Here is a 15845-nt window from a genome sequence, read left to right on the forward strand (position 1 = left end):
TCAATTTCCTTTTAATTTTGGCTTAGTATTTCTTAAATTTTCAAACCTGTTATTCCTGTTATCCAGAACGCCTAAAAGATTGCCTACTAGACGAGATCAAAAAACATGTCCTGATTATTGTTGCTGGCGTAATCCTTGTGACTTTTCAAAAACAAACCTTAATTTTTTTGTATGATGCACATTCCTTTGCTTTTTGTTAGATGGCTTTAGTATACTTTCTTACAATCACTTGTTTTACTTTGCTTTTTTAAATTATGTTTATATTAACACTGTAGCGCTCTATATCATTAAAATATGCTCCATTAGTTGTGCCGGTCACCGCTTCAAGTGTGTATAGTACCACCAAGCTCTTTAGCGCCGATCGATTAGGACACACAAACTGATCATAGTATTAAATAATATAACATTATACGAGACTGAAACTTTATTTTGTAGTTATGTTATCTATGCAAGCTGCGAAGCCTTCATATTAAATGCTTAATTGCAATGAACTTTTTATTATATTTTTTTATTTTAAATGTGGTAAATAATGCTGTTTGACGATTATAGTTACAATTTTCACATATTCAAAGGAAATAAATATCTATAAATTGTTTAAAAGAATACCGTGTTATAATGTATCTGGCAGGCAAAAATTACTTTAAATTTGCTTTGTAATATAGAGTGAAGCATAGCTAGAACATAAGTATAGTCTAGTTACTAATAATAAAACGTTACACGATATATGTTTTAAAGAACCAAGAGACAACCGAATAAATGCAATATTATTTAGCTGCATTGATTGGTAAATTCTCGATGGATGGGTGTGCCTTTCTTTAGAACTCCTTGATATATGTCTAATTTAAGTATTCCATGCCAAAATAAGCTTGCTGGAATTGACCTTACACTTTGTCCAACGTTCATACGAGAAATTAAAAGTGATCGACTTTTAAAAGAGCTTGTAATCTGTTTTTTGTCAAGTAACAACGATTACGATTTATAGATATTTTTCGATTCCAGTATTACATTATGTGACACAGACAGTTGTACGTGATGCTAATTGTCTTACCATTATTGGACTTTCTTCCTAAACTTGGTACAGTTTGTGAAATATGTCCAAACAGAGTTATCTTAACATGTGCATTAAAAACTTTCTTCAAGTCATATTTTCATATAAGATAAGTACATTATAAAGCCAGACATACATTACACACACTCCATAAGATTGCTAAATATGCATGTAATATTTCGTCTTGCTTAGTGAAAAAAAGAAAAAAAAACCTATATAAACAAGTCATTTGTGTCGCATTTTTACATAACAAACAAAAACTTCCAATCACTTCCTCAACCATCCTTTCCCCTTTCCCTTCTTTTTATCTATCCTTGATAATTACTTTCTTTAAACAATGAAAAAACCTTCATTCTCCTATTTCCCAATTGTGGTGGCTGGTGTTTGCTTAGCAGTCTTTGTTATGACAGCCGATGCGATTAACATTATCCATCCCAAATACAACAAAGGAAGCAGTGACATTATCCCCGGTCGCTACATCGTTAGTTTCACTAGCAAGAGTAAGTCTGCTGGCTCTATTTTCACTCAATCTCTTCAAGAAGGAATCGAATCTGATTTAAAGGTCAATCAAAGATATTCTCACGAGCTTTTCAACGGTCTCTCAATTAAGCTTGATACAACTGATGATGCTATCCATACATCTTCTTTACAAACCATCCTCGATAGATCTGACGTTAAATCTGTCACTCCTGTTAGACTCATCAATCGTCCCGAGATTATTGTCGAAAAGATCAAGAAAGGAAAGAAGGCTTCTACTCCATCTGTCTTGCCTCATGCTATGACTCAGGTTGACAGAGTTCATAGCGAGCTTAAAAACAAGGGTAAAGGTGTCCTTGTGGCCGTTTTAGACACAGGTAATTAGATATTGACATCATTTACATCGTTACGCTAGTTGTGGCTCCGCGGTGTAAATATTTGTAATGTATACTGAAAATCATCTTTATTTTTGTATGAACAGGTATCGACTATTTGCATCCTGCTTTAGGTGGTGGCTTTGGTAAAGGTTTTAAAGTGAGCAATGGTTATGATTTGGTCGGTGATGCATACACTGGCTCAAATAATCCTGTTCCCGACAGCGATCCTCTTGATAAATGTGGTGTTGCATCTGGTGCATCTGGTCACGGTACTCATGTTTCCGGTATTATTGCTGGTTATGAAGCCTCTACTGTAAGAATCCTTGATTTTGTATTTTTTAGTATCAATGCTTACATTTACTATACTTTAGAACTTTACTGGTGTTGCACCTGAAGCTAACCTTGCCATGTTCAGAGTGTTTGGATGTACAGGTCAGGTCTCCAATGATGTGGTTATTAAGGCTCTCTTGATGGCTTATGATGCCGGAGCTGATGTTGTCAATCTCAGTTTGGGCGCCACAAATGCATGGGGTACAACCAGTGATACTGAGTCTGATATTGTGAACAAACTTGTTGAAAAGGGAGTTAGTGTTGTTATTTCTGCTGGTAATTCTGGTGCCCAAGGTATCTATACCGTTGGTCAACCCGGTACTTCCAAAAATGCATTCACTGTTGCCTCCGTCGAGAACCAATACTACACTGCCAAAGAGCTTACAGCTTCTGGTATTGATCACGGAATTTTGTATAGTCCCAGTGGTGTTGATACAATTGTTGATAATGATGTTGCCATTTCAGATAAGACCCCCGGTACTGCTGCTGACTCTTGTACTGCTGCTCAAATCTCTCCTGATGTCAAGGGTAAGATTGCTCTTATTCAAAGAGGTTCATGTAACTTTTCCGATAAAGTAAACAATGCCGCTAGTGCTGGTGCTGTAGGTGCTATCATTTATAACAATGTTGATGGCTCTTTATCTGCATCTGTACCTGGTGTGACCATTCCCGTTGTTTCTATTACAAATGCTGACGGTAAAGAACTTGTTGCTGCCATTCTCAAGGGATCTGTTAAAATTACTTTCAACCATGCTGGTGCCATTCATCCTGTTACTGATGGTGGATCAATCTCCAGTTTCTCCAGTAATGGTGCGGAATCTGAACTTAATTTCAAGCCTAATATTGCAGGTATCGGTGGTAATGTATACTCTACTCTTCCTCGTTACCTCGATAGCTGGGGTATTATGTCTGTAAGTACTTTTTTTTTGATAGCAATCAAGAAAAATATGACTAATTAAAGTGTAGGGTACTTCAATGGCTGCTCCTTATGTTGCTGGATCTGTTGCCTTGTATGTTCATTCAGAAGGTTCCAAGAAGAGACAATCAATTTCTTTTGTAAACGAGCAATTCCAAAACTACGCCCTTCCCACAAAGGTTTATAACACTTCTACTATTGACTCTCCTATCCGTCAAGGTGCTGGTCTTGTTCAAGTTTACGATGCTATCACTCAAAAGACACACGTTACTCCCGCCCAAATTACTTTCAAGGATTCTTCTGATAGCAAATCCAAGACCCAATCTATCACCATCACCAACCGTGGTTCCAAGACCATCTCCTACGAAGTGAAGAACGACATCTCCACCGCTATTTCACCTTATGATGTCAAAGCTTCTGGTTATGCCCCTCTTGAACCTGCCGATAACTACTCTGCTGCTGCCAAGTTGCGTTTCTCCACTAAAGCATTCAAGCTTGCTCCTGGAAAATCCAAGAAGATTACTTTCACTGTCACTCCTCCTAAGACTAACCCTAAAGATCACATCTTCTATGGTGGCTTTATTCATGTTGTTTCCAAGCAAAAGTCCAACGGTAAAGACATCAAGGTTCCTTACTTTGGTGTTGTCGGCTCTCAAAAGACTCTCCCCGTTTTTGACACTGGCTTCCCCACCATTATTGATCGCCAAAGCAACGAATACGGACCCAAAGATACTTTTACCTTTGACCGTGCTGTCAAGAACTCTAGCCCAATTGCTGTTATTCGATTATTAACACCTTCCAAGACAATTAAAGCCGAACTTTTAGATGCCAAGACTAAGAAGGTTGTCGGTCTTTTCTTGACCGGTTTAGATTACAACGGTCGTAACTTCCTCACCGGTGATACCAGATACGATCAATATTCTTGGGACGGAACTTATATTCCTGCTTCTATCCCTGATGCTCCATTCCCTATTCCCGCTCCTGCCGGTACTTACTTGTGGCGTTTAAGCGCCCTTAAGTTGCTCGGTAATCCTAAGACCAAGAAAGACTGGGAAACTTATACTTCCGGTCCTATTGTTCTCAAGAACTAAAATACTATTAATGTTTAATAATTCCCTCTTTTTTTTCCTTATAAAAATTAAAGATGTACAAGTATAATAATATTAATAAAATTCCTCATCGTTTTAAAACGTCACTTATTTTAATTTTGGTTTAGTTTACCAATCAAAAATTATCTTCTTACAGTTATTGAGTGAGAGGATTTATGACACAGATTTACCAGGATATCTCATCGCATTTTTTATACTATTTTACACAGCGCTAGTCTTCCCTAGTATACAAGTCAGTAATCTCGAAGATGGTCTCGACAGTGTCTTGCACTGTTACTGTCAAAAACACCTAGGACTGAATAAACAGCCGAGGATTTTTTTTTTACCATTGTTAGGCGTACGAACGTGCTTATAAAAAAATGCACAGATCTATTTTTTTCAAGCAATTTCATCACCCTATATGCGGACAGGCGCCTCTTTGCAGCAACAACAGTCTGAGGTTTGACAACTTTGGTCCCAAATAAAAGTTAGTTGATTACACATCTAACAAAACGAAGTTAATAGCTTTATTAGGCATATTATATTTCGGTCGTTGAAATTATTGGTATTGCATTTGCAGAAGCAGAGCTGCAACTACAATTGATCTACATTAGAATAAGCTGACAGTTTTTATAATAGGTCGAATGATTTGAGAATTTTTTAAACAAACTTTGACATATGAAGAAGCTAGTATTGGACTTTCCAACATGATTTTAGTTTAGAATTAAAAGCAAAATTCAGTTTGTTAGAAACGAACATTGAGGGTATGGAGCTACTGTCAACGATGGGTGATTCGCTTGGCCTGGCAAAATAATTACCCGGCAGTTGAAGCCTTCCAACCGTATCAAATCAGCGCTATTTTTAAATTGAAAACTTAAATATTGTTTATATGACATAAGCTCACAAAATAGGATATTTTTACGGTTTGGTGATAGTCATACCTGACGTAACTTGAAGTTTTGTAAAACTTATTTACAGAATGATATGTACTACCATAAAGAGTCCAGGCCCCGCAAAAATAAAAAATACGTATTTGAAGCATCATTTTTAATTCACTGCTTTTTAATGCGAGCCATCTGTTTTGACTTTTATGCTATATCTGTACATGTTGTCTAGATGCTTTGATTGTAGCACTTTTATGTCATCATACACTAAAGGACAGTTAAATTTGATCAGAGGCTCTATTTTTATGAGATGAACTCTATTTTTTTCTTTACGAGCTTTACCTTTATCGACAAAAGTGATGTTAGGATCGGCCTGTACCCAAATATTTTCCAAAAATACTATCAAACCACCGGTCAGTAATACTGCTTCTTCTAAAGGCAATGCGTCAATATAGCCAAAGTCTAGCTCAAAAGGATTGTCAGGACGAATTGTCATGGATAGTATTTCAGATAGAATTTCCCATAACGACACATCTAAAATGATGAACAAATAATAAATAAAACGAAAAAAAAAGTCTATGGGCAAATAGTATATACTGTTATTTTTCCATTCTGTTGTCTTGGATAGCTGAAGCGGATTATCGTCTTCTAAGTGATCAGGTTGAATAAGTTGTTCATGATGTGATCTTAACTAATATGAAGTTAGTGCCAAAAACATAGAAAACGAGAGAGAAACATTACACCTATTTACCCAGACATACGGACATCGATATTTTGCATAACCGGCTATAAGAAATACAGTTCGATCTTTTTCCTATTAAAAACACAAGTATTAAAGCAAAGCTATTGGCGTTTGGGAGAGGTTATTACCAGTCGTAAATCTTTATCCATTGGACTTATCAGCTCGGGTAATTTCCATTTCGACACTTGGTTTCTGAGTTGATTTAAAAAATTAATAAGCTATTTTTATGCAAAAGGCGTCCTGTATACCCTGTATAGTGACTTTCCAAGATAGGCAAAGGCATGAGGGTAGAGAATACACTTTTATGGTCCTTTGAGGAAACAAATAATACAAGTTCTTCTCTTCCCCGAACAAATGTCTCAAAGTGTCGAAATCCCTAAGAAAAAACAAGATGAATCCTTATGCTTTTACTTTAACCTCTATTATTTACCCGAAGACTACCCAAAGAAAGACACTCTTGTAGAAAAACAGCTAATCGCGCAGAGTCTTTTAAAAGCTCTTTCTGTTGTAAAATAAAAAGGAAGATTAGTGAAAAAAGGGCCATGTTGTTTTCTTCAAATGGTTACATTTGGATCAGGTCCCAACATTGAAAATAATAATAATAAAAAAAGGTACAAGGCTAAAGAAATGATATACACAAAAAACTGTTTTCTAGACATCACGTGCAGTATGAATTACACTTCGATAAAAGGTAATCGCTGTTACTACCAAGCTCTTCACAATTCAACATGAGTTAACTGTTGCTACAAGTCCACCAAAAACTAATTTAAGATATGGCATCTTTATAAACGTTGTTCCTTTATTTTGTTTCTAATTTCTTTCCTAAACAAACAATTGCTCAAAAATGATGAACGATTTTATTCTTAACGTAAGTCTGAGACAAACGTGGCGCATTTTTTGGGGCATTGGCAGAACATGTTACCCCCCGAAGCCGAAGATACTATTCGTTTCTGATCTTGAGGAAAGCCAAAATGGTTTTCGGGTAAACGCAAATGTTCCTGTAACGTATTTTTGTTGAAAAATTAGCATCAAGGGCATCCAGTATAATGATAAATGATAGCAGTGATGTTGAAAATAATTAATGTTAAAATGTAACATTTTTACAAAAGGGTCGGTTCCCAAACTATCCAACAACTTGAAGGATAAACTTTTCGGCTTCTGCTCTTTCCAGTAGGAAAATACATAGGTTTCTCATTATAGCAGCAGAATTTCCAGTTATTTAGGGATAATATGTGAGAAAATAGATACGGAAACATATATCACTATTATACAATAAGAGATCGAGGCAATCATTACTTATGTTTTTTTAACTAAATCATGATTTTCCCCTAGTTTTTTTTAGCTACCACTGCACACAAACTGAATTTTGACCAAAGACATATTTTAGCAATGAAAAGTTGAGCATTATTTGTTGGTGAACCTAAAGAATAGTCCAAACTCTAAAATAAATGAATCCTAATTTTTGCGTCTCTGCAGGAAGGGTTAAAGCTCTTTTCAAGAACCGCTATTGATTTTATAATTCATCAACGTCATCGGGTTCATGTAAAAAAAGTTTGTGTTCCCCCAAATGGCTAATTATAAACGATTTGAATTATTATTTGAATTGGCTTTCTTCTTCTTTTCTTTACTAAAAAACACAAAACACAAAAAATGACACCACGTAAACATTCATTCATGGATAACATAACTGAGGAAGAAGACGAAGCGGAAGAACAAGAAGAATTATTAGCTGAAGCAAATAATGCAAAGGGGGACGATGAGGCGGTTGATGATCATGGTTACCTGGACGCTAAGCACAGCTCCAAACAACATTTTGATGAAATCATCAACAAGAAAAACCATGAAGGGCCTACGCTAGCGAAACCTAAAAACTTTACGGAATATACCATTTATTTCATTCATCGATTGATATCCTATACCAACAAAAAACGCATGCGCCCTAGTGGGTATTGGCGGTATGTTTTGGGTGTCTACAAGAACCTGTTCTTGGCCTTTTATTTCAATTGGATCGTGATTTTTACTTCGCCTCTGAGTTCATTGGCTTTTGTGTTTACCTATCCGATCATTAGTGTGCTTTTATTTGCATTCGAAATCGGCTTAAAAATGTTTATGGATCATCTCGGTGGTACGCAACTTGTTAAACGTATCAGTGAAGATTTTGGAAATAGTAAGTTGTCTAAAAAAAATTCATCATTGTCATGATGGCTAATCATACACACGCTACTTTAATTAGATTTTGGGATCATTAATTGGGGTAAAAAAAAAAAATCAGCCTATAATCATGCGTCCAACATAAATATTTAACTCCTCTCTCTCTCTCTCTTCAGGCGCACCACAACTATTGACATCTGAGAAATCGTACAATTTAATCTTGTCCACATTATTTGCACTTGGTCAAACCCCAGGTGCTTCTGAAAAGAAAGATAGTACGGATGATCGTCGACATCGTGTATTTGACGTGGCCATTGCTCAAACCATGACCATCCTTTCTTCTTTAGTCTATGAACGTCACGATGGCAAAGTCACTGAAGCTTATCGCATCCGTACAAACTTTGATAAAGGCAACAGGCTCAAGCTCAGTTTAGATCAAGTCGAATTGGAAATGAAAAAACTGATTTGGGAATCAGAACGTCCTATTCGTAAAATTGCAAGAAGGTATAGTCTTCATTTTGCTGGTGTTACAGAACTCAAGTCGTTGGGTGGACCATTCTGTGGTCTCTTTTGGTCAATGGATCCCAATAATCCCTTTATTATTGTGGCTTTTAAAGGAACAACGCCTACCAATTATAGTGAATTTTTAGTGGATGCTACTTTACAAAGAACAGATGCAAGATCTTACTTATTTGGATCTGCACATGAAGGATTTTATGACAGTTTGTTCCCTACTCACATTGATGATGAGGATGCACGTGATCCTTATTATGCCATTCAAAGTGCAGTGAGAGAAAAGGCTCGTCAAATCCAACAATCCTCCAACCATCCTTCTCGACCTGTGCAAGTCTGGATTACAGGCCATTCTCTTGGTGCTGCCATGGGTACATTATTATTTGCGAGATGGTTAAAATGTCCTGAAGATATTGCACCTCACTGTACTGTACGAGATGCCTACGTCATTGGTCTTCCAGCTGTGGGCGATAACGATTTCGCATCCATGTTTGCATCCTATTCCAACGCACCGCTTGCTCGAACATCAACTTTATGGCGTATTATCAACAAATCTGACATTATCTGTCGTATCCCCCCTGGCTATAACAACATGACGATCGGGCATTATGTGCCTCAAACGGATTTCTTTAATTTTTCTCATGTGGGTCATGCAGTTCAGATTACACACGCCACACTGGATCCCAACCCACTCAAGATCTACCCATCCAGTCATCAAACGAACCTAAAAGTGGATGTGGTTGTTTCGGACAGCGATTTTCCACGAAATCGACAATTGCAAGCCAAAGAAAAGAAAGCGGCACCTCTACCGGATATGAAAGCATATCCTTGGTGGATTAGACCTTGGATTGAACGTGTAGAGAACCCTATTCCTATTATCGAATGGTTCTACCCTTTTTTTCTGCGAGATCATATTCCTATTCATTATTTTGAGGGACTTGAACGTGCACGTGTTTACTATAAACCCTCCAAGATCAACATGTGCAAAAATGACTGAAAAAGGAAACCGCAAACGCAAATTATTAAAATAAATAAAATTTTAGACATAACAATGAAAGGTATAGAATTATTTAGTTTAGTAATATATTGAAAAAAGAGAGATAAAAAAAAGAGAATTACGTTCTTCCAGTAACGTAATAAAAAAATAAAAAAAAAAAAAGAATTATAAGCCAGCAAATGCTTTGTCTACTTGAACTTTTAGTAAGTCCTTATCAAACATAATTTTAGCCAATTCTTCCAATTCAATTGAATCCAATAATCGTATGGTAATTTTCGGTGCGTGTCTCACACCAGTTGCCTATATTTGTAAATTAATTTTCAAAGTCAAACAACATGTGGGGTGTAGTCTTACCTTGACCAAAGGAAAAAGTTGGTCACCCAAAAGTTGTTTCTTTTCATGTATTGCCTTTCCATCAAAGGAACTTAACATGGCTTTAATCTCGGCTGTCTTGATGGATTCTGCAGGTGGGGCTACAATGGGTATGGCTTTTGATTTGCGAGGAGGTATAACAACTGTCTCTTGAACAGTCGTAGCAGGAGGAGATATACTCTTTTTTCTCAAGGGTAACAATGGTGAAGTACTGACTGGTATATAAGCTCTACAGACACATTCTTGGATTAGTATACACTGTAAGGTAAAGTTTTTTTTTCTTCTTCTTACCTATGCTTTAACTCGATTTTCTCTCTTTTTTTCTCAGAAACAAAGACAGGTTCCTCTTCCTCTTCTTCATCTTCACAAATCTCCAAGGCTTCTAATGCGGCATTGATTTTATCTAACAGGAAATCAGGGTTGAAAAGACAAATGGATCTTTCCTTTTTTTTCAGGGTCAATAACATGTCGACAATGTCATGCAATTCCTTTCCGTAGGAGCCACATCGTTTGACAGCTTCCGTCATACGTTGACGTTGGATATGTGCACTTGACTCTGTCATGACAGAATTGACAGATTCTAATGATCCACGACGTCGAAGTGATCTCGAAGGCTCTTCCACTATTTTTTCCTGCTCCGTCTTTTCATAGCTGTTGGGGGGTGCCGGCTGAATACTAGCCCCCGAGGCTAATGAAGCCAAGGATGGACGTGCTGCAAATTGAGGTGAGGTACGGATTGGCGGGGGTGAGAAGCTGTTTTCCACTAATGCAATGGTCGATAGCTAAGATAAACCGTCAATAACCCTGCTGGCCCTATATTAACAGCACTTTTTTTTTTACCTTGCGTTGCATAGGAACGTTTGTGTTGCCGACTGACAGCTCTTTTACGTTCATTGATAAATGGTCTACATGGTCGATACCCAGGCCATTTAAAGGACCTACTAAAACATGAACTGATAAATAAAAAACTGTGGAGGTTCTGCAAATATGGTATACCTTCATGAGGATGTCTAGTCTCGAAATAGGGAGAAGTACTGGTATTATTAGCGTAATCAATAGGAGAATGAAAAGACGATGTGGTGGTAGAAGTGGATTTTTCCTGACGAGGCTTTTTGGGTTCATGATATGCCACAATCATGGGCTTAGAACGGAACTGAAAGCCGTTCATTTCTTCCAGAGCCAGAGCAGCTTCTTCGGGCTTTCCAAAACTGACGAATCCGTACCCCTTGGATAAACCATTTTGAGGATTACTCATGACCCTTGCTGATACGATGCGACCGAATTTACGAAATATGTTGAACAAGTCCGTATTATCAATCGTCGGGTCCAAATTCTTGACATATAAATTCATGTAATCTACAAAGCTGTTTTCTTTTTCAGCGGCAGCCGAAGTAACCATGGTGGTAGGTGTAGATAAAGATTGGTTCTGCGCATAGTTTAAATTAATAACTTCGTGAATATGCATGTTGATTAACTTACGAGGTTCACGGGATAACGTGTTGCGTTATTCACCATTAATACAGTGATTTGACTATTTAGAGAAAAAGGACGTGTTCAATAAACAAATAAAACGACGTGTTAAAAAGGGAGAGGGAGGGGAGTACAAAAGAAATACTCCGTTCCAAAAAATTTAAAATCTCCTTTGCCTTACATTGTATTGCCATCAAAAGTCTTGTTATTCTATTTTGTAGAAAAATAAGATTTGAGTACAAGTTAAGATTAAGAAAAGCCCTGGGGAAACTCACCAGATCGCTGACAGAGGAATCGGAGTGGTATCGATGAAAGAACTGGACGAGGGCTTTTCCACGATGAGAACCATCCTCCGTAATAGGTTTGCAAATACTTAAGGGACCGTAAGGGCGAAATATGTCATAAAGCGTATTATGATCAATATGATTTGGTAGATTTCGAACTTCCAAAATAGGCCCTTCGGCTTGAGGTTCTTGATAAGGTGATAATCTAAACTTGAGTATTGTTCCATTTGTAAAGATGTAACCATTAAAAAGAGAATACACTCTATCCGCTAATATTAAACAGTATAAGTAACACCATTCCAATAAATAAATAAAAAAACTGGTCAAATTTTTTTCATGTCACTTACCAATTTTGGAATCCGGGAAGCTTAAATATCCGCCACCTCGTTCTCTCTTGATACTTTTTTTTTGCAACACGTTTTTTATAATTAGTTTTTTATATATATATACGAGTGAAAAGGGTAATACTTTACTTGTAAAGATTGTATTCCTGTAACAGTCTTTCAATATCATAATCGGATAATCGGTTTTCGTCATCTTCAAAGTATAGATCTTCAGTTACAAGTTGCTGTTGTTGATCATGACTGTTATCATCCACGTACACTGAACGAGTCGTACATGATTTACTACGAGGTGGAAGTCTGATGATAGGTTTTACGGTTGCCATGATTGCCCTGAGCGAAAGAAAATATAAAAAAAAAAGAAAAAGAAAGAGAGAAAATATAAGAAGAAAAAAAAAAGACATGACTTTTTACTATTCAATGAGTTTAAAATTGCATTAGAAAAAACAGGGAACTCAATAAGGTAACCTGACACTCTGCCAACCTTCCCTAAAAATTAGTCGTCACATTAATTAAACAAAGCAAGGTAATAAACCACTTACTTTTCCGCGTAGCAGCTTTACCACTGTCCGTTCGATCTCTCTCATCCAAAAGGGATTAGGATTACACTTATAAAACTTGGTATTGCGTTAACTGGTGCTATAATTATAAGCGGGAAATGTCCGCTTAAATATAAGTGGAGCCAACACTGACAATGCAGATAACGTATCTCGAGATATCATTGCTTTTTGGTCGTTGTACCTAAATGCACTGATGGTCAGCTCACCGAAAGGATCCCTTGCTATTTACAATAATAGATGGTCTTTGGATGCCAAACTGTATTTTATGAAAACGATACACATAAGTCTGAGAAGTATTGTTCTCGTTTGTGATACAGACCTGTGTATACAGCCCCTTCCATTTTCCGTACTTATCATAATAAAACAGATGCAGAGAAATTTTTCCCTTTTTCCGGTAAATACACGATAGAATACTTGCCTGTCAATCTCTAAAGATCAAAGAGTCAAACATGGTATGGTATACAGGGCAAATCGCATGTTTCTTTATATGGAGGCATATCTTTTAATGCAACTAAATATTCTCTAGAAATAGCATTGTCGGCAGGTACTTCTCCATACAAAGTATCCTACAGATGCCGCACAATCTACATTAGTATCAGTTTTCGAACATTTCTCAGATCAATTTCGCATTCTGATTCGACTTAACATTTTCTACTGTGAATTCTACCTTTCTTGTAAGGCATTCATCTTCTTTGCTTATTTCATCTGTCTGTGAACAATCCCTCTCTTTGATACCATATTTACACGTAACTACATGGCAAGAAGATGATTGAGCATTGAACTAAACTTTATTCAAATTTGTGGCGTGTTTATGATTATTCCAAGCGAAAGTTTTTATCCTTTATAATAGACTTGAGTTTGAGATTTTAAGCTTTTTTGCTACACTTTTCTTTTGTGTATCTTTTGATAAAGTTTTATTATGCATTGTAGTTTTGAGGTTTTCCGAGACGGTCTCCTCAGACACGCTTACAACGCGAGGGACAATGGGCAACGGCATTCGAAGTCCCTTCATTAACGTTTAGGACAACATTTATCCGTTTTCCAGTTAACCTCGGCCTCAAGATTAGTACAGAAATACTTTTGGCTACTTTAAAAAAAACTTCTTGATTTGTCTTCATTCCTTTTCATAACTCGTAAATCGAACAACGACTGAAAAAGAGAACCTATTTATTCTCGTGTGTAAGGGACTGCTCTGTGCCACTCTATTTATGACGGACATTCAAACGGCGTTGGTATGGTAACGCAAGACTTCAACTTGTAAAAAAATAAAGGAGCATGATTTGCTCTCCCTCTCTCTCTTTGTTACTTACACTCCCCCCTTAAAAAATCACATACCCCTTTTTGTTATTATCTCCCTTTTTTATTTGTTTTTATCTCTTTCTTTTATCTCTCTCTTTTTTACTTTTTTTTTCTTCTTCAATAAAATGTCCAATACCAATGATAGTGATATACCCGAAAGAATAGCTGCGGCAAGAAGAGAGGCAGAAGCATTAAAAGAAAGAATTAAACAGCGTAAAGAAGCATTAGCCGATACCACATGTAAGTTTGATACTAAAGAAAAAAAAAGCAGTAAGAAAAAAAAAGACAAATGAATTTACTGTTATAACTAGTACAAGAAATGGCAAAAGAAGTGGAAGCTTTACCTCGTATAGTGATGAAAGCAAGAAGAACATTAAAGGGACATTTAGCAAAGATTTATTCTATGCATTGGGCTACAGATAAAAGACACCTAGTATCAGCATCACAAGACGGTAAATTAATCGTCTGGGACGCTTACTCGACAAATAAAGTGCATGCTATACCACTTCGATCTTCTTGGGTAATGACATGTGCGTATGCACCCTCAGGCAACTTTGTGGCCTGTGGTGGTCTAGATAATATTTGTTCCATTTACAATCTAAGAACAAGAGATGGACCCGTCAGACCTGCCAGAGAATTGTCTGCGCATAATGGATATCTCAGTTGCTGTCGATTTATTAATGATCGTCAAATCTTGACAGCTTCAGGTGATATGACTTGTATGTTGTGGGACATTGATGCTGGTGTGAAAACAGAAGAATTTACAGATCATACGGGAGATGTCATGAGTTTATCACTAGGACCAAATCCAAATGTATTTATTACCGGTGCATGTGATTCCACTGCCAAAGTCTGGGATATAAGAACAAAAAGATGTGTACAGACCTTTGTGGGCCATGAATCCGATATCAATGCCGTTCAATTCTTTCCGGACGGTAATTCATTTGCTACGGGTTCCGATGATGCTACATGCAGACTGTTTGACTTAAGAGCTGATTGTGAACTAAGCGTTTATTCACATGAATCCATCTTGTGTGGTATTACTTCTATTGGCTTCTCTCCGTCTGGTCGTCTGTTATTCGGTGGTTATGATGATTACAATTGCAACGTTTGGGATACCCTCAAATGTGAACGAGTCGGTATATTGTCTGCTCATGATAATAGAGTCTCTTGCTTAGGTATTGCTGGTGATGGTATGGCTCTATGTACTGGAAGTTGGGATTCAACATTAAAAGTCTGGGCCTAATATCACCTTTTTTTTTTATTTATTATTAACTCCTTATATTAATATATCACTACACGGACGATAACTTGTAAAATTATCCTTTTTATTATTAAAAAAAAATGAGAGAAAGAAAGGGGTGTGGTGGCGTTATTTACCAAATATACGTCCGATAAATCCAGTTGAATGTCTTCTTTCTTCTTTAAAATTTAGCAAGTAATCATGAGAAGCTCTTCTTCTTAACGATGGCTCAGCAGCAGACAAGGGGGAAGGTGTGTACAATGAGGGTGGGCAGCTATTACTACTGGTAGCATTTGTCACGCGTTGAAGAGAGAGAGCTAATGGATCTTGGTATTGTTTAACGAATCGATATTCTTTATTGACTCTGTCTAATTCTTTAGTTAATCTACGCATATTCTCTGGATGATCTAAATAATTTTTATCATCTGCTAGAAATGACTGTCTTTGCAACATCATCTTATGCTGTGTACGACTTACTACGGTGGAATATACAATGGGTTTTTCTTCATGGCTACTATAATTTGCGTGCGCTGTATAAGTTGTCAGTTGAATACTAGGCGGTGATCTAAGTAGTGTAGGTCTCTTTATCAAGCTTGCTTCCTCCATATTGCTTTAATGTGATGAAAAAGAGGAAGAAAAAAAAGGAAGAAGAAAAGAAATAAATATAAAAAAAAGGGGGGTGGAAACGGAAATAATTGTTATGCGTCAAACAAACAAAATGTATTATAAACTCCCTCTTTTTTTTTTTTTTTT

General features: G+C 36.8%; 6 protein-coding genes across 6 annotated transcripts; 3 read left to right on the plus strand and 3 right to left on the minus strand.

The window, feature by feature from the left end:
- Positions 1-1203: 1203 nt before the first annotated feature.
- On the plus strand, positions 1204-4342 carry EV154DRAFT_603135 (peptidase S8/S53 domain-containing protein). The gene is made up of 4 exons (XM_051607334.1): positions 1204-1902; positions 2007-2215; positions 2274-3143; positions 3199-4342. Exons 1-4 carry the CDS (start codon positions 1386-1388, stop codon positions 4237-4239), a joined length of 2637 nt encoding a protein of 878 aa, XP_051457037.1. The 5' UTR covers positions 1204-1385; the 3' UTR covers positions 4240-4342.
- Positions 4343-5177: 835 nt separating this feature from the next.
- Positions 5178-6660, minus strand: EV154DRAFT_511027 (uncharacterized protein). The gene is made up of 5 exons (XM_051601765.1): positions 6293-6660; positions 6111-6238; positions 5991-6054; positions 5872-5934; positions 5178-5811 (listed from the first exon to the last, which is right to left on the minus strand). The coding sequence occupies exons 1-5, from the start codon at positions 6404-6406 to the stop codon at positions 5299-5301; spliced, it is 882 nt and encodes a 293-aa protein (XP_051457038.1). The 5' UTR covers positions 6407-6660; the 3' UTR covers positions 5178-5298.
- An 819-nt stretch (positions 6661-7479) lies between these two features.
- Positions 7480-9656, plus strand: EV154DRAFT_247746 (Alpha/Beta hydrolase protein). Its single transcript, XM_051594591.1, has 3 exons — positions 7480-8029; positions 8096-8116; positions 8190-9656. The coding sequence occupies exons 1-3, from the start codon at positions 7513-7515 to the stop codon at positions 9521-9523; spliced, it is 1872 nt and encodes a 623-aa protein (XP_051457039.1). The 5' UTR covers positions 7480-7512; the 3' UTR covers positions 9524-9656.
- EV154DRAFT_511030 (uncharacterized protein) lies at positions 9604-12369 on the minus strand. Its single transcript, XM_051601766.1, has 10 exons — positions 12123-12369; positions 11997-12049; positions 11641-11918; positions 11547-11575; positions 11375-11426; positions 10892-11321; positions 10736-10833; positions 10187-10677; positions 9878-10124; positions 9604-9823 (listed from the first exon to the last, which is right to left on the minus strand). Exons 1-10 carry the CDS (start codon positions 12314-12316, stop codon positions 9689-9691), a joined length of 2007 nt encoding a protein of 668 aa, XP_051457040.1. The 5' UTR covers positions 12317-12369; the 3' UTR covers positions 9604-9688.
- Positions 12370-13649: 1280 nt separating this feature from the next.
- Positions 13650-15234, plus strand: EV154DRAFT_247876 (guanine nucleotide-binding protein subunit beta). Its single transcript, XM_051594592.1, has 2 exons — positions 13650-14089; positions 14161-15234. Exons 1-2 carry the CDS (start codon positions 13975-13977, stop codon positions 15093-15095), a joined length of 1050 nt encoding a protein of 349 aa, XP_051457041.1. The 5' UTR covers positions 13650-13974; the 3' UTR covers positions 15096-15234.
- EV154DRAFT_511035 (uncharacterized protein) lies at positions 15172-15820 on the minus strand (the record flags this gene model as incomplete). The annotated part of the gene is made up of 1 exon (XM_051601767.1): positions 15172-15820. A coding segment is annotated over exon 1 (473 nt), but the record flags the coding sequence as incomplete, so codon positions are not given.
- Positions 15821-15845: the final 25 nt, after the last annotated feature.

This window comes from Mucor mucedo (assembly GCF_025094135.1).
Source record: "Mucor mucedo strain NRRL 3635 chromosome Unknown EV154scaffold_53, whole genome shotgun sequence".
NCBI lineage: Eukaryota > Fungi > Mucoromycota > Mucoromycetes > Mucorales > Mucoraceae > Mucor > Mucor mucedo.